Source organism: Carlito syrichta, unplaced genomic scaffold (assembly GCF_000164805.1).
Source record: "Carlito syrichta isolate Samal-C Ts95f unplaced genomic scaffold, Tarsius_syrichta-2.0.1 Scaffold309850, whole genome shotgun sequence".
Classification (NCBI taxonomy): domain Eukaryota; kingdom Metazoa; phylum Chordata; class Mammalia; order Primates; family Tarsiidae; genus Carlito; species Carlito syrichta.
The window spans coordinates 869613-887394 of record NW_007253946.1 but is presented as its reverse complement, the minus strand read 5'-3'; the positions used below and the strand labels follow the sequence as shown (position 1 = coordinate 887394).

Sequence of the window (17782 nt, the reverse complement as noted above, 5' to 3'; positions counted from 1 at the left end):
TTTTTTTTTTTTTTTTGAGTTGGAGTCTCCCTCTGTCACCCAGGCTGGAGTGCAGTAGCACACTGCTCACGGCCACTGCAGCCTCGACCTGCTGAGCTCAGGCGATCTTTCCATCTCAGCCTTCTAAGTAGCTGGAACTACAGGTGTGCACTACCACATCCAGCTAATTTTTTTATTTACTGTAGAGACGAAGTCTCACCAGGTTGCCCAGGCTGGTCTCAAACCTGAGGGCTAAGGCAGTCTTCTCGCCTTGGCCTTCCAAAGTGCTGGGATGATAGACGTGAGCCCCTGCACCCAGTGCTTTCTACATCTTAGCGACAGCTTCCATTAGCTGGAACATAGCAGCACACTCCTCGTTCTGTGTGGTCCTTGCTTTCCCCCATGGTCAGCACCTCCAGTTGTACTCCGTGCTTGAGGCTGAGGAGTCAGCTCTGGCCTGACTACTTTATTCCTGTCTTTATTTTAGTCATCAGTGAAGCTGACACGTTATATCACCAGCTTCAGCATTTAAAAAAATGAAAATATAGGGGAAAACTCAGGAAGGTATTCAAATAGCTGGACAAGCATTTCCTGAATAAAGCTGGCGGCATTGCTCACGCGGATCCATTGGCATGTGCCGCTGTTTTACAAAGAATATTTAGGCTGGGTGCGGTAGCTCAAGCACTTTGGGAGGCTGTGGTGAGGGAATTGCCTGAGCACACAGATTCGAGAACAACCTGGGCAACTTGGCGAGACCTCATCTCTACAATAAATCAAAAAATTAGCTGGGTGTGGTAGCTCACGCCTATCGTTCCAGCTACGTGGAAGACTGAGGCAGAAAGGTTGCCTGAGCCCAGCAGGTTGATGCTGGGGTGACTGTGAGCATGCCACTGCACTCCAGCCTGGGCAACGGAATGAGACTCCAGCTCAAATAAATAAATAAATAAATAGAACATTTATACATCTGCAGGTGCGCAAAGACAGGAAATGGGGGGGTTGTCATTGTAGTGTCCTATAACAGAGTTAAAAACCACCTGCCATCTAAAGCCACGGATCTGCTGGGAGCATTGGAAGGAAACAGCTCCTCTTACAGAAAGGTGAAGCAGCCTGAGGGGGACATGAGGCCCTTCCGTGCTGGACCCTGGCCTTGGCTGCTGCGGAGCCATCAGGTGACAGTGGCTCCAGGGGGAACCCTTGGTCCCTCCTGCCCAGCTCACCTGCCCTCCGCTGCTGAGCTCGCTTCCAGGCCCACTATGCCTGTGTCCTTCTCTCGTGGAAATAGAACTTAACTCCGTTAGCTTCCTCTTGGCCCTCTCCCACCATCTCTTCACCCTCAATGGGAGGCGCCCAGAAGGCAGCCTGTGTGCGAAGTCGGGCTCTTGACCCCCCCACCAAGAGCTGAGATCTGTGTGAGTGATTTCGCCTAGAAAGCCAGATTTCTTCTATTCAGAGCTGATGAGTCTGGCAGTGGTGACATTAGTCAGTGGCGACAGCTTCAGCCGGGGCATGCACACTCGTCTGCCCAGTTCTCACCAAGCCCCTGTAGGGACCAGAGAGACTGGTGCTTCTGGGGAATCTGCGGAGCTCTTTGAACAGTCTTTTTCAAACTTTGTTTTGCTAGTGACCAGAGTAAGAAATGCATTTGTTTACATCCTTACCTAGAACATGCCCACATATTTATAAAATTATATAAATGAAATCACAGGGTATGGTGGCTCATACTTGGAAGCTCAACACTTTGGGAGGCTGAGGCAGGAGAATTGCTTGAACCCCGGAGTTCAAAACCAGCCTGGGCAACCCAGTGAGACCTTGTCTCTACAAAAAATTAGCCAGGCTTGTGGCAGGCGCCTGTAGTCCCAGCTACTCAGGAGGCTGCAGTGAGCCATACTCATGCCACTGCACTTCAGACTGGGCAACATAGTGAGGTCCCAACTCAGAAATTTTAAAAAAGAAACAAAGCTTTTCTTGTGGCTTTTCTAGACCTTTCTGTACGTCACTAACAACCAAACTTGAAAGCATAGTCTGTGGTCCCCCTCTGTATCCTCATCTGCTGTTTGTTGTTCAAGCTCAAGTGCCACCACCTCCGTCTTTCAACTTCTCCTGCAACACCCCAGACATACACCGAATTCTGTCCCTCTCCAGACAGATTCGTCCCCTTCCCCTTGGTGCTCCCAGCACATCCTGACTGTGTCAACACTTGAAACACGGGAAGTTGCTACACTAGAGGGTCTTTGGTAGGAATTCCATCTAACTTATCTTTGAATCCCAAATACCTGGTATTGTGCCGTCAGAGACATAGTAGTAAATTCATAAATAATGGGCGAAGTTGCAAGAGTTAAAATATCTTTTTTTAAAAAAGTAAGTTATACTGAACAGAGTATATGAAATGAAAATATAGGGGAAAACTCAGGAAGGTGTTCAAATAGCTGGACAAGCATTTCCTGAACAAAGCTGGTAGCATTTAGACTTTCAGTAATAGTAGTTATTTTGACATTATTTTTAAGGTTGGTGAAGTATGAAATGTGCCATTTTTTCCCAAATAAGTTTCAGGAATTTATCTTTTAGTTGCTACAAATATTTATTTTAAATTATATTTATAGTTTTTTTCTATCAAAGGCTACAAGTAATAAAATTGGTGCTTTCCATTTCTCCTATGATTTTAAAATAGATTAATTAATTTTTAAACATGTATTTAACAGAATCATTCCGTGCACCAACATTTTCATATGGACCAGATGGAAATGGTTTCTCTCTTGGATGCAGTAAAAATTGGAGACAAGTCTTTGGTGATGAGAAGAAATACTGGTTACTTCCAGTGTTTTCAAGGTAATTTACAAAATGCAAGTCTCCGAGATCATGGAAACTGTGCTAGTCTCTGCCTCTCTGGTTAGGTGCCTCAACATTTAGAGAGTACAATGCATAACTACGTTCTTACTCCTTAAGAATGAAAACTCAGAATGTCTTGATCATATATTACAGATTCTATTTTTTCATTTTTTGATTAGTGTATATGAGAGTTTGAACATATATTTAAACGAAAAGTAGAAAAAGATGATTCATAAACACTGAGAATCATTTTTTTCCTTCAAAATGAAAGTAAGTTGTTTGAAGTAAAGAATCCTAAGAATTTATAATTATTAGTCATAGCTTCAAAGAGCCCATCAGAGGAGTGAATTATGAATTCTGTTGTGTCTTAAAGAAGACCAAACGTAGTGTAAATTTTACCAAACATTTTTTTCCTTCAAAATGAAAGTAAGTTGTTTGAAGTAAAGAATCCTAAGAATTTATACTTATTAGCCATAGCTTCAAAGAACCCATCACAGGAGTGAATTATGAATTCTATTGTGTCTTAAAGAAGACCAAACGTGTAGTGTAAATTTTACCAAACATTTGATTCTTTACTTCAAACAACTTACTTTCATTTTGAAGGAAAAAATGTAAATGAGATTATATTCTTGTGGTGATTCTAATGTCCATCCACTTTAGACCATCTGTATACCAAAGTCATCATAGAGAAGGAAAAATTTGAAAGTCAGTAACATTTGTAAGAGTTGTGGGGTTTTTCTTTAATTCAGTGAATTGCTTATTTTTTGCCTGAAAATAACTTATTTTGCCTTCATCTTGAAGGACATTTTTGCTTGGTATAACATTCTTAACATTGCTTCAGCTGTCTTTTGTCTATATAATACGTATTTCTTCTGTGGGTACTTTTAAGACTTTCTGTTTATCACTGCTTTCACAGTTTGATTGCCATAAAGACCATGGTCTAGATTTCTCATTGCTTGTGCTTGGGGTTGGTTGAACTTCTTGCATCTGTAACTTTCATCAAATTTGGAAAAAACTAGTAAGATTATTCTGTCATCTCCCTTCCCTGTGACTGCAAGAACTCCAGGTTCACAAGCAACTGTCCACTCTAAGTCCATAGCCAGTGACACACGGTTCACTTCTTACTCAACCTTTGTTCTGTTTTGGGCTGTGTATCTCCTGTTGCTGTCTTCAGGTTCACCCACCTCTTTGTTGTGCTCTGTCCATTGTCTCATATATTCAGGGTTTTCCATTCCCACTGGTCGAAACAGACTGTTTTGAGGCTTTTCTCTCTAATCAGAATTCAAAGTTGACAGGTTTTTTGCTTGTTTGCTTTCCTTTCTTCAATGATCTCCACTGTTTTCTGGTTTGCATTGTTTCTAACAAGAAGTCAGCCTCCTTCTTATCTTTATTCCACTGTTTGTAAATTATTATGTCTTTTTCCCTTAACTACTTCAAGATTTTGTGTTTGTCAGCTTAAGCAGTTTGGTGATGACATTTCCTGGTGTTTTGCCTACCTGGGAGGTCATTGGGTATCTTGATGCTATTATTTTATAGTTTTAATCAGTTCTGAATTTGCAGTCTCAACTTCCTGGTTTCAGGTGATCCTTCTGCCTCAGCCTCACAAGTAGCTGAGACTACAGCCCTGCCCATCACACCCAGCTAGTTTTTTTATTTTTTAGAGATGAGATCTCACAGTGTTGCCTGGGCTGGTCCTGAACTCCTGTGCACAAGCAGTCTTCTCCTTTGGCCTCCCAAAGTGCTGGGATTACAGGCGTGAGACACCACACCTGGCCATATCTGAATAATTTTTAACAATGACATCTTCGGTTGTTTTTCTGCCTATTTACCTCCTCCTGGCCCCTACCCCCAGCCCCCATCTTTCCTGGCACTCTCAGGTATGGCATATTGAGCTGCTTGGCAGTGACACCACTGTTCTGTCCTCTCCCCTCCCCCACCTTCTTTTCTCTCTTTGCTTCATTTTGGTTAGTTTCTGCTGCTGTGTCTGCAAGTTCACTGGGCTCTTCTGCAGTGTCTAGCCTGCTGGTAAACCCATCTGGTGGCTGTTTCATTGTTGGGTTTTTCACTTTTGAAAGTTCCATTTTTACATACATACCTTATATTTCTCTTTTTGTTATATCCATTTTTCCTTTTAGTTCATGAACATAGTTATTTATTTATTTATTATTTATTTATTTTTGTGTATGTATGTCGGAGTCTCATTCTGTCACCCAGGCTGGAGTGCAGTGGCACGCTCACGGCCACCACAGCCTTGACCTGCTGGGCTCAAGCAATCCTTCCACCTCAGCCTTCCAAGTAGCTGGAACTACAGGCATGTGCCACCATACCCGGCTAATTTTTCTTGATTTATTGTAGAGATGAGGTCTCACCAAGCTACCCAGACTGATCTCGAACCTGTAGACTCAGGCGTTCCTCTTACCTTGGCCTCCCAAAGTGCTGGGATTATAGGTGTGAGCCACGGCACCCAGCAAATCATAAACATATTTAAAATCACTATTTTAAAGTCTCGTTTGCTAATTTTCACTGAAGTTGCTAATTTTCTCATACTTTTATGTTGACTTTTCTTTCTTGGCTATGGATCACATTTTTTGCTACTTGTTATGTCTAGTCATTTTTGATGGGATGGCAGACATGCTGAATGCTACTTTGCTGAGTATCTAGGTTTTATTGTTTCCCCTTAAAAGATTGCTCATTAGCGAGACCTCATCTCTACAATAAATCAAAAAATCAGCCGGGCTTGGTAGCGCATGCCTGTAATTCCGGCTACTGGGAAGGCTGAGGCGGAAGGATCGCCGGAGCCCAGCAGGTCGAGGCTGCGGTGACCGGGAGCGGCCACTGCACTCCAGTCTGGGCGACAGAGTGAGACTCCAACTCAAAAATAAAAATAAAAAAAATAAAAGATTGCTCATTGTGTTTTGGGAGTCAGTTACATTACTTATGCTTCAGTCTCGTCTTTTTTTAGGCTTATTAGGTTGAGTTCAGAGGAGCATTTTCTCTAGAGTAAGGCTAGCCTTGCTGTCAGTCAGTGTCTGCCAAGTCCTTTGTGCAGTGGGACTGCTCTGCTCTGCATGCCCCCAATGTTGAGGGGAGCTCTGTGGGTGGTTCAGCTCACACTGCCCAGTGGTTCTCTTCTGGGTTCACAGTAGTGTTCGTGGAAGACCCAAGTGCCGCTCCTGTGGGTTTCTCTCACCACTGCTCTGCATGCTTTGCTCTCTCTCGGCTAGGTCCCATTGCCTCAGGCCACTGGAGCTTCCTAACCCTTCAGCTCTGGCACTTGTTTTGGGGAGTCGGCCATGCTCTGCTTGGTTTCCCTCCTGGTACCAAGGCCTGGAAGAAAGCTGAGACTGGCTGGCTTTTGTTTTTCCCCCAAAATCACAGTTCTATGGTGCCTATTTTAAGAAGTTATTTTATACTATTCTGTTTCTGACTAATGGTGGCCATCAGGTTTACAGTTTTTCCATCTTGACTGGAAGTAAAGTTCCTGTTGTGATGCATGGGTTTGGATTTATGACAGGCTCGTCCCCCTGGGCTTCTCATTGTACCCCATGCCAGAGCAAACGGTGTCCTCGAACCATTGCTTGGCCTCTGTGCCCATAAGCTGCTGGCACTCAAGAGGGCTACACAGTGGAAGAAAAGGAAGAAAAAAAGGAGGTCCCTGTTGTATATAGCTTAGAATATGAAAGTGAGGCACAACTGAGCCTCTTCTGGACCCTGAGCATCTCGAAGGAAAAGGTTTTCTTCTCTTCACTGCTGTGTCCCTAGTACCCGGAACATCCGAGGCGTTCAGTAAATATGTGTTGAATGAATGTTGTTGAATGAGTACATATGTGGACCTTACATTGTGAATTTCAGTTTGAGCCTGAATGATACCACAGATGATAGTGGTAAGCAGGGCAGTTACCCAGATGTTCGAATGCCTGTGTCCGAGGTGCCGTATGAGGCACTGTGATCTTCACAGGCTGAAAGACTTGTTTCTGAATGTCCGTAAGTTATACAGGAAAGGGCTTATGTCTTCAGTGGTGATAATAACCTCCTAGATTATAAATCTTAGGAATTATCCCCTGAAGTGACAGTGTCTCTGAAAACCAGGTGTTAAATTTGACCACGTTGACTTAACTTAAAATGATGTGAATTATGACTGATGTTTTCGTTGCACAGCTTAGGTGATGGCTGCAGCTTTCCAACTCGCCTTGTGGGGATGGATCCAGAGCAAGCTTCTGCTACAAGCCAAAATGAGTTTGCCAGAAGGTGTGCTTTTGTGGTCACGCTTTCCAGATTCTCTGTAAAGCGAACTGTGTGCATGTGTGGAGAGTGCATGTCCTGTGGATAAGCATGTGTAATTCAGTAAAGCGGCACAGATGGGGAAAGAGAACTTCTATGGAGGCTTTTTAAAACTGAGGGTTAGTGTGTGTATGTGCTGACATGCTTAGGTTAACCATATTTTTGTAATTATTCAAACCAGAACACTAGACAGTAGGAGAGAGAATGCTGGCTTGATAGTTAAACCTGGATAATCACTTAAAACTAGAAATGTCTGGGCAAAGGAGGCGGCAACTCAGATAGTCTCTCAAGATATTGGTTTATGTCAGTTATATTTTTTCAGGGAAATTGGCCATTTTAATAATCATTTTATTTTGATAAACTTTCATTACAGTGTCAGATAATAATGAAGATTCAAAAATACAAATTTTTTTCATTAATTTTTCTTAAAGGAAGTTTTCTCATAATATTTTGCATGGCAAGAAAACTGTTTCATAAATTCAGTGAAATAGTTCATTTTAGATGAAATTTTAAAGAAGCTGGAGATGCTTCTGGCTAAATTAACAGTCAGGCATGTGTGTTATGGAAATAAATCATAGGGATGAGAGATTGCCAGTTCCAAGCTGACCTGTTAATACTGAAGGAACATAGGCCTGAGGAGCCTTCGAGCGCTAACACTCCTTTGGTTCTGAACAAGTCACTTGAACATGAGTCTCAGTTTCCAGCTCTGTAAAATGAGGGTGACAAGATCTAACCCCCAAAGTCACTGTGAGGGTTGAGGCATTTGTCCGGTGCACCAGTGCCTGACCCAGGGCCCAGCAGGTCTTAGATCCCTGTTCCTCCTTCCTCCCTGCCTCTATTCCCTCCCTTCCCAGCTCTCCTAGCTAGATAAATAAGTCTACACTAAATCACTGAATCATTTTTTCCCCTTAGATCTAAACTGCAGAGGTAGAAAGCAGAAAACTTGGGAAATGACAGGTAATTTGTTCGTGCTGGCCACAGGCATAGACCCTCACCTGTCCTGTCCTCCTATGGCTCCTGATTAACACGTTAAAGCCCTTCAGCCAGCCTCAGAAGCATTTCCTTTGCCTTGCTGCTTTCACCGGCAGTGCTAGAGTACAGGCTCTGGGGTCTAGAGAGCCATTAATGGGGGTTGTGGGCCTGTTCTAATTTGGAAGAAAGTGTTTTCAGAGTGCTAAGATCTCCTGAGCTGCCCTCACATGAGTAGGAGAAGGATACTAATTTGCTTATTAATTGAATAAGTATCTTTAACTGACCATTCAACTGTTTACTATGTTATTTGCTCTTTTTTTTCAGTATTAGCTCAAATCAGCCTTTTCCTATCAAACCACTTAGTGAATCAAAAAACCGCTTGTTGGACAGTGACTCTCAGTGGCTAGACAATGGAGCTGAAGAGGGCATCGTCAGATCAGGTAATGGCTGTCAGTCTGAGGAACTGCTTTGTCTGGTTCAAATGAAATTCACCACATTTAACGAATATGGAAAAATTAAAATAATGTGGTACTTAAAAATAGATACATGAAATTAAAATGCAGTGTTATCTCTGGGGTGTTTGTGATTCCTGATAGCTTCTAGGGGGAAGGGGCAGAGTGAGGAGAGTATGGTGGCCGACATTGTGTCTTGTTCTGTTGAGCTGTGAGCTTTTTGTGACCCAACCGTGCCTTTCTTCACTCAGATGTGGAAGTTTTTTTTTGTCATTGGCTATTCTGAGTAACCTTTTAAGCAGTGTTGTTCTTTAGGATCCCAGCTTTTGCTTAACTGAAAATAATTATTGAAAAGATCGTGCTGGGCACGGTGGCTCATACCTGACATCCCAACACTTTGGGAGGCAGAGGCGAGAGGATTGCCTGAGCCCAGAGGTTCCAGACCAGCCTGGGCAACTTGGCGAGGCTTCATCTCTGCAATAAATCAAAAAATTAGCCGGGCATGGTGGCACACTCCTGTAGTTCCAGCTACTTGGAAGGCTGAGGTGAAAAGAGCATGCCACTGCCCTCCAGCCTGGGCGAAAGAGTGAGACTCTAACACAGAGTGCACTGGAGATATTTTAACCTTTTCTAGTTGACTCTTAATCATTTTATGATTTGTGGGTGCAGTACAGAACAATCGATATAACTGAAGTAAAGGTTCTAATCAGACCTGAACTTGCCATATTGTCTGGCCACTTAGCTAGTATTGCGGCCTGTGTCTGAAGTCGTTCTTAGTGATCATAGTAATAATACTGTCACTGTCTTCTTGCACTGGAGAAAGAGGGTTTGGGACACTCAGATCCAGTTGCTGAAACTGTAGGAAATACCCTAAAAACTTGCTGTTAGGACTTTTTTTCTTCGGGACTTCTAGCAAAATGGAAGGCTTTCTCTTAAATTAGTATCATTACAGTCTCTGTTAGGGCCATTGCACTTCCTGTGTGAATCGCCCAGGAGCACGAGTCAAATCTGGGCAACACAGCAAGATTCTGGCTGTTTAAAAAGGATCAAGGGAGAAGTTTGTGTTGTGGACTTCTTAATCCTTGCTGCTTAACATCTTTAAAGCCAGTGGGTATTTTCACAAGGATAAGCATAAAAGCAGACTTCAGGTCTTGACAATCTTTACTTCTGGGTTCCACAAGAAGAAAAGTGGGTCCCATTTGCTTATTTAGTGCATACATGACAACTAGTTGTGTTTACTGTGATCAATTTCATCATTTAGCCAGAAACGTAAAGTAACACTTTTTTTGGTCATGTCATGTATAATTATGTGCTTACAGGGACAAATAACCATGTTACAGTGGCAATAGAAAATTGAGTACCACTTGCTCATAACTAACCATTTGAGTAAGAACAAGGTAAGAAAATATAAAGGTAATTTCCTTGAACACATTCAGTTTATTTGCATATTTCATGATCTCAACACAATTTGCAATTCTTTTTTCTGGTTTTGCTTGAGCTTTTTCAATTATATCAGCAAAGCAGTGTAGAAGGGACTAGAAGATAACATCTGCCAAAATCTCACTTTTCTTACCACTTCTAGCACAATCTTAGTAAACTTTTGTAAATTAATGAAGAAACTAATAAAAATAGGACTGATATGTAGACAACTGTCCCTTTTAGTTAATGGTACCTTATTAAAAAAAGAAAGGTGATTCTGCCCACTGTTGACTAAATCTGACCCACAGAAGAGTGACTGAGATTAAAAGCTGCAGAAAAGGCATGAAGGCTCACTGATGCTGCTTGCATTGTGAAAGACGCAGCCACAGCGCACTGCTGTGTGAGAAGTCACACACTCGCGCGGCCTAGGACAGCACCCACCAGGCATTCCCATAAGTGCATGGCAGGGCGCACGCCTCCGAGGGAGCCTGCTGCACTGCCATCCAGGGCAGCTGCTCCTACCCACAGCTCGTCCATGGGCAGCTGTGTCCCGGGTACCTGTGTCCAGGGTTTCGGGACCACAATCCCAGGCACTGGGGTAGCGGCCCATTAGGCGGGTGGCCTCTGTGATGAGGACTGCAGGGCTACATGTGGTGACTGTGGGCCAGGTCCTTGCCCCCAGAGCTAGAGCTAGCTTCTCGGTGTAGCAGGTAGTGCCTGGTGCTGGCCGCAGGAACTTGCCCATATCCTGCACCAGGCTTAGAGCAGGGGCAGCTGGGCAAGATGTCGATTCAAGTGGTGTCTGGGCTAGTGGTCAGGGGACTACTGTCAGGCTCCCCCTCCACCTACTTTCTGGGTGCTTCAAGGGAAGCAAGTCAGTGGTACCCCTCACTCACTGCTTACAGAAATCTTTATTCTTATAGTAGTAATGTTATCAAGTTCCATCTTGTTATATTAGCAGCTTTATACCTTAGCCCACAGAACCATTTTAAGAAATATTTTCAGAAATAAAAAATCAAGTTTTAACCAATGATTCCATTTTTTCTGTTTTTTATAGGTATATGAAAACACATTATGGACTGTTATTTTCAATTTCATTTGCAAACAGATTATTCAATGGAATGAAACAAATGAAGTATAACAGAAGGTATATTTTTTTAAAAGGAAGCCTTGGTCCAGGTCGCTGGACCCATGAAGCACTACTCCAGAGCGGGAGGATGCCTTAATCTTGTGTCCATGTGTGCAGCACTGACTCAAGCTACAGAAGTCACTCAGTTTGACTCTGGAAATAACCATGTTGCAAGATGTTATAATATGAGCTGTCATACTTTAACATGCGTATCTATTTTTTTGATACCTGAGTTACATCATTGAGTTGTTTCTTAGTATCCATCAAACTTTCACTCAGAAACTTGTATTAAGTCAAGTACGTCTCGGGCAGATGGCTGCAGAATACCCAGATCACTGTTGCTTGTACTGTATAAGGAAAAGAAACTGCTTTTTTTAAATTGGGTATTTGCTAGTTTATAATTACTGTTTTCTACTTTTCAACATTTTTAATAAAATTTTTTTACTGGTGGCTTTAACACTCAGAGGGATTCATATATCTAGATGAAGTCATTCAGAATATAGAACACACTGGTGTAATCAGGTGAAGGCTCAGCTGTGGGCATGGCCACAACTGTGTTGTGTGCCCAAGGCTGGATGGAAACTTGGCACTCTAAGAAGGATTTGCAGTTCCTACTCCTTTTCAGTAACATCCGTTTGAACTTTTGGGGTACATATATAGCCAGGGAAGCAAGGGTGCATGTGCTACAGGATATGGGGCCTGGAGGAAGGGGTAGAGGGGCTGGAGAGAAGCCGAGAGAGGCAGGGCCTTTGTGAGTGGTGAGAGGCCTTTGAGCACCGGGGAGTTAGAACTAAACATGCTGTTGAGTTGGCTTTTCCGTCTTAATTTGAGTGACAACGCAAAGCTACTTTGAAACTTTTGACAGTAATCCTGTAACAGCTTAAACAGCAACTCAAAATGCAATTCAAACTAGGCAAAAAGTTGTTTGGAATAATATGGTTCTCAGGAAGACAGTCTAAGCCTAGTGGTAGCTCTTGGATACAGAATCTTAATCTGACTTTCTGACAGAGGCTCTTTCTGCTAGACACAATCCTCTTTTTTTTTTATTGGAATCTCACTGTCGTCCAGGCTGGAGTGCAATGCCACTCTCACGGCCACTGCAGCCTCAACCCACTGGGTTCATGTGATCCTTCTGCCTCAGCCTTCCAAGTAACTGGAACCACAGGTGCGTGCCAGCACGCCCAGCTAATTTTTGATTTATTGTGTAGATGAGGTCTTGCCAAACTGCCCAGGCTAGTCTAGAACCCCTGGGCTCAGGCAATCCTCTCGCCTCCACTTCCCAAAGTGCTGGGCTTACAGGCGTGAGTCACTGTGCCCAACTATGTTTCTCCTTTTAAAATGTCATCCAAGTGACAGGAATTGTTACATTAATTCTAAAGAAAAGCACAGAATCCTATAAATGATAAACAATACAGAAATGTCACTCCTCACTTATACTGTTTGGTCAACCTCTCCCCCACCCCCGAAATGACGGGTGGCTTCCACTATGCCGGCAGAGGTGAGTCTCATCAGCATCTGTGACTGTCTCAGATTACGGCTTTCATGTCAGAAATGGAATTGAGGGAGGCTTGTGAATCAGCTGGACTGGAGGACTTGACATGCTACGGTGCCTAATTTTGCAAAACAACTTACTTTTCATTTAGCCAACATTTTTGGAGCATGTTCTCTATGCTGAGCAATACATGAGGGACAGGCTCTCTTTCCCTACTGCAGCACAGATTCTGCAGTTGCTGTTGTGGGCTTACAGTTTGTAAGATGTGTCCAAGTTCCACTGGCTTTACTAATTCTGGATTTTAAAAAGAAGGAACTTTTTCCCTTTGAACCAAAGGAACGAGTCGGCTTTGAAAACATAATATGAATCTTTCTACCTTTGCTTCAACTCCTTGGTCCTTTTCTTTTTTTTTTTTGAGTTGGAGTCTCACCCTGTTGCCCAGGCTGGAGTGCAGTAGCACGCTCATGACCACCACAGCTTCGACCTCTGGGCTCAGGCGATTCTTCTGCCTCAGCCTTCCAAGTAGTTGGAACTACAAGGGTGCGCCACCATGCCCAGCTAATTTTTGATTTGTAGAGATGAGGTCTCGCCAAGTGTCCAGGCTGGTCTCAAACCCCTGAGCTCAGGCATTCCTTTCACCTCCGCCTCCCAAAGTGCTGGGATTACAGGCCTGATTGAGCCACCACACCCAGCAACTCCTCAGTCTTAATAATTTTTATTCTAGCAGACTAGAATGGGAGTTAAGAAATATCAATTACCAACCAAAAACATAACTTCAGTTTGGTGGTTTGCATATTGTAAGGAAAGAGTAAACGGTTAAACATATGGGACTTTCAGAAGTGTTTTGGTACTTTTTGTATTTCTACATTTGGCTCAAAAGATTTGCATGTACCTGGCTAACAACTGAGGAATCAGAAGTTTTCCTTAACCTATTCAGGCACTTCAGTGGTATTGTAATCTTTCTTAATTCTTTTAATTTCTGTTATAAAACATCATCTTTATAATTGCACAACAAATACCTTTTCAGGAGTTTTCAGTTGAAGTCTTTTAGTTATCTTTAATTTACAGCCAAAAATTTGCCACATTCTAAATATTTAACTGAATTTTTTCATATGTATTAATGACCATTCAACAAGGGCCTACAAGTGACTGGGAATGGAGAAAGGCTGCTGCTTTGGTATTTCAACTGGTATTGCTGTCAACTGTTTGGGGAAGAAAAAGTAAAAATGAAGCCCTGTCAAAATGTATAAGCATTATCTTTGGTCCTTCAAACACTTGAAAATTTGAGATAATATTTAAGGAAAATGAAGTTGAGTTTCAGGTCTTGCCATTGCCATTAAAAACCAATTAGACAGGAGACTTGGTTTACCTGGATACAAATTTACTTGAATATTCAGTACCTGAGACTATACCAAACCAAAGAGCAGCTGCAGTATATTAGTTATTAAAAATGAACACGTTTACAATAGTTTCAACTTGACAAAAAGGGTATTTTAAAAACTTTTTACATATTTACTGGTTATGATCCAATGTGTCATAAGTGAGTAAAACTGTAAGGTTGGTTTAAATCAAATATGCAATGTTTACTTGAATTTTATTTTTATTAGTGAGCAGATTTGAACTATGTTTACAGGATTGTTTAGGATGATCAGACATGTAAGGTCTTCATTCAGTTATCTTTAAAGCAGTGTATTTTAAGGGCTTAGTGTTTGGATCTGCATATTTGGGGAACCGAATAGGCTAACTTACAACTACGTTTTGCTTACACTTGTTCTTGGCTAGCATTACTATCAATGGCAAGTATTTTTAACTAATCTGTTAGTAAGATTAACCATATTTTTGGATTGCAGCCAAAATAAAGATCATATCTAATCTATTAGGTACAGATAATATATAAATCTGAAATCCATGTTTCATATGACCTAAAACTGTATTTTCCAATTTAAATTAAAAATGTAATAATATAGATTCAGAAAGGTCCATATTTTTCTAATGACTTCATTCTATATTTTGTTGGGTTGTATAAAGAAGGACTTGTATTTGTATTAAAAGATTAAGAAAGCTATTAGCCAAGTTTATTATATTTGTACATGATTGCAAATGAGTCTGTGCCCATTTAAAAAATGGACACTCTTTTCAAGTGATCTTTAATATGCTTTTATATAAACAAATCTGAAGTACGGTTTCCTTTGGTTGTCTTTCCTTAACAAGTGCCATAAAGCCCTGTGTTTGTTCTCATTTGTATAATCCTAGACCATGACCTGATGCTGACTCTTGCTCTGTCTTTTGAGTGGCCTAACCTACATTAACATGTGCACAAAACATTTTTAAACATTTTTTTCAAAAATCATAATGAATTACTTTATTAATAAACAAATAAACAAAGTCTTGTATTTGATGTTTTGTTGATGTTCTGAAGTGGTATATACCAAATGAGAGAATTGTTAAATATTAACTTGAAAATCTGGTAAAATAGTGTTTAGTTAGAAAGACTACGAATTTGGGGAAACAGGCTGGGGGTGGTGGTTCATGCCTCTAATTTCAGTGCTTTGGGAGGCTGAGGTTAGAGGATCACATCAGGCCAGGAGTTGGAGACCAGCCAGTACCACAGTGAGACTGTTGCTACAAAAAAGCAATCCAGAAAGCATTTTAGGCTTGGCATGATGGCTCATAACTGTAATCCCAGCCCTTTGGGAGACTGAGGTGGGAGGATCACTTAAGTAAGGCCAGGAGTTCAAGACCAGCCTGGGTAACAAAGTGAGATACCCGTCTCTACAAAAAATAAAAACTAGCAGATCTTGGTGGCACCAGCTACTCAGGAGGCTGAGGTGGGAGGACTGCTTGTGCCAAGGAGTTTAAGGTTGCAGTGAGCTGTGATTGTGCCACTGGGCAAGACACCAACTCAAAAAAAAAAAAAATTCAGATGCAGTAGGAATAGCAAGAGAATTAGAAGTAGAGCCTGAAGATGTGAATGAACTACTGTAATCTCATCATAAAACCTGAACAGAGGAAGAGCTTCCTATAGAGCAAAGAAATGGTTTGTTTGTTTTTTTTAGATGGAATCTACTCCTGGTAAGGGTGTTGAAATTACAACATAGGATTTAGAATATCCTGTATGTTTAGGTGATCAAGCAGTAGATATGAGGATGCTCTGCTCTGGGTAAGATGCATTCAGACACCACCATGTGCTACAGAGAAATCTTTTGTGAAAGGCAGTCACTCAATGCAGCAGATACTTCACTGCTGTCTTATTTTAAGAAACTGCCACCGCCACCTGGCCTTCAACAACTGACTGATCAGTACCATAGACACCTAGGCCAGACCCTCCATCAGCAAAAGGATCAGGACTTACTAAAGGCTCAGGCGATTGTTAGCATTTTTTAGCCGTAAAGTATTATTTGCGAGTGTTTAAAATTTTTTTTCAGACAGGGTCTCTCTCACCCAAGCTGCTGGAATGCAGCAGCACAATCACCGCTCACTGCAGCCTCAAACTCCTGGGCTCAAGCGATCCTCCTACCTCAGCCTCTGAGTAGCTGGTATTTCAGCATCATACAGCTTTTCATCTATCTGCCATGGAAGCATTTCAACAACTCCCCATGACTTACACAATAGCCAAGCCTCTAGCTGTATCATCTAAGAAGGCTCAGGTTCTGGCTCCTGCCTACTTCAGCCTCTTTGTGTGTCTTTCGGTGTCAAGACCCTGTCTTGGGACAATACTAAACACTGTCAGTTTCCTCAGAAATCATGAGGTTCTCTACTTGAAATTCCTGTCCCATTTGCTTGCCAGGCAAACTAAGAATCTGCTCAAGGATCTGCTCTTCTGAAGCTGCTCCTGACTGCTCAGACAAGGTTGAGAAAAGGTCCTTTCCTTGGACTCAACAGCAGGACAAGAGCCTCAGGTGCTACACTAGACATGTGCCAGGCGGTGATACATTTTACTCCATATGTGATTATGAGCTCTGAGTGGCCATGACCAAAAAAAGACTTACAATTTGATGGCAGCTGTTAACAGTTCTAGAGTTTCAAGAACAAAATTCAAATGTTTCAATAGCATTGCCTTGACCAGAAAGTGACTAAAAAACAATATTTATAGCACTTAGCATGGTATATTAAAACGAATATGGTCTTTTAATAAGCCTAGTCCTGAATTGTACATTTACTGTTTATGGGAATTTAACTTGATTTTTTAAATATGTTTTTAAAAATCTTTTGTAGAGATGGGGTCTGCTATGTCACCCAGGCTAGTCTCACTCTTGGCCTCAAACGATCCTCCCGCCTCAGCCTCGCAAAGCATAGGGATTACAGGTGTGAGCCACCGCAACGGACTGTTAGGGAAATGTTGCTGACGTTTCTAAGCTTCAGTTTCACACTCACATGGTGTGAATATTTCACAAGATTGTTTTAAAAATTAAAGATTAACCGTACACTAAAATGCTTATCTCCAGATCTGTTTTCTTCTATTTCCTTACACTTAAGGTTTATTTTGGCATCCTTTTACTCCCAAAATGTCTCCTTCAAGTTAACCACTCTCATTTTTCAAACTCCGAAGTCGAAACTTTCGGACCTACACAGAGTAACAGGCATAGTAGGGTAACGGGGTTGAGTTGTTTTATTTTTCTTTTGTCATTTTGCAAGCTTCTGTTAAACGGTTCACAATATTTCCGTATCACACACACAGCAACTCAGCCCACGCCTCAGAGCCGGCTATGACTCCAGGCGCGCTCCTCAAAGACGAAAGGGTCTCGACCCACCGCGTGGGGTGCTGATTGCTTGTGTTGCCGAGGGCACAGGTCCGGGCGATGCTGGAGACAGAAGGGGTCCTCAACCGGCGAGCCACTCAGCGTGTCTCAGGGTGTTACAACCCTCTTACGGTGTGTTGCCCCAGCCTCCCGAGTCGCGGGGAGCCACTGCCACCCGCCCACAAATGCCCGGAACTCACGCACAGGCCAGCTCTCCGGCACTGGGTGCCGGAAGGAGCCGTGGCCGTCCGGCAGGGGCCCGAGGGGCGACCTTCAGGTCCACTTCCGGGTGATCTCCAGGTGCCGCAGCTGGGGCTCCACGAGCCGGTGCGGGGGGAAGCGGGCGGCGCAGGCGGCTTTCAGGGCCTCGAAGGCCCGCGCCCTTCGCTCCGCGGCGTGGCCCCGCTCCTGCTCGGCCGTCATGTAAGGCGCGCTCAGCCAGTAGTGGTTCTCGGCCTCCACCTCCAGACGCCGCACCATGGCCTGCCGCGCC

The 17782-nt window shown here is 42.7% G+C and overlaps 2 protein-coding genes across 4 annotated transcripts in view; one reads left to right on the top strand and one right to left on the bottom strand.

Moving 5' to 3' along the window:
* Window positions 1–12106, top strand: part of ZDHHC20 (zinc finger DHHC-type containing 20) — a 62579-nt gene extending 50473 nt beyond the window's left edge. The window contains exons 9-13 of one of the 3 annotated variants that reach the window (XM_021717533.1): window positions 2679–2805; window positions 6964–7053; window positions 8383–8498; window positions 9830–9907; window positions 10987–12106. In XM_021717533.1, coding sequence (XP_021573208.1) covers window positions 2679–2805; window positions 6964–7053; window positions 8383–8498; window positions 9830–9867 — 371 coding nt within the window. In that variant the 3' untranslated portion in view covers window positions 9868–9907; window positions 10987–12106. The remainder of the gene's footprint in view (window positions 1–2678; window positions 2806–6963; window positions 7054–8382; window positions 8499–9829; window positions 9908–10986) is intronic. The other 2 variants (XM_021717532.1, XM_021717531.1) reach the window with 2 other exon arrangements.
* A 5030-nt stretch (window positions 12107–17136) lies between these two features.
* Window positions 17137–17782, bottom strand: part of MRPL57 (mitochondrial ribosomal protein L57) — a 1055-nt gene continuing 409 nt past the window's right edge. The window contains exons 2-3 of the mRNA XM_021717536.1: window positions 17490–17778; window positions 17137–17352 (exon numbers count right to left, since the gene is read on the bottom strand). Of these exons, the coding sequence (XP_021573211.1) occupies window positions 17563–17778 (216 nt within the window). The 3' untranslated portion in view covers window positions 17137–17352; window positions 17490–17562. The remainder of the gene's footprint in view (window positions 17353–17489; window positions 17779–17782) is intronic.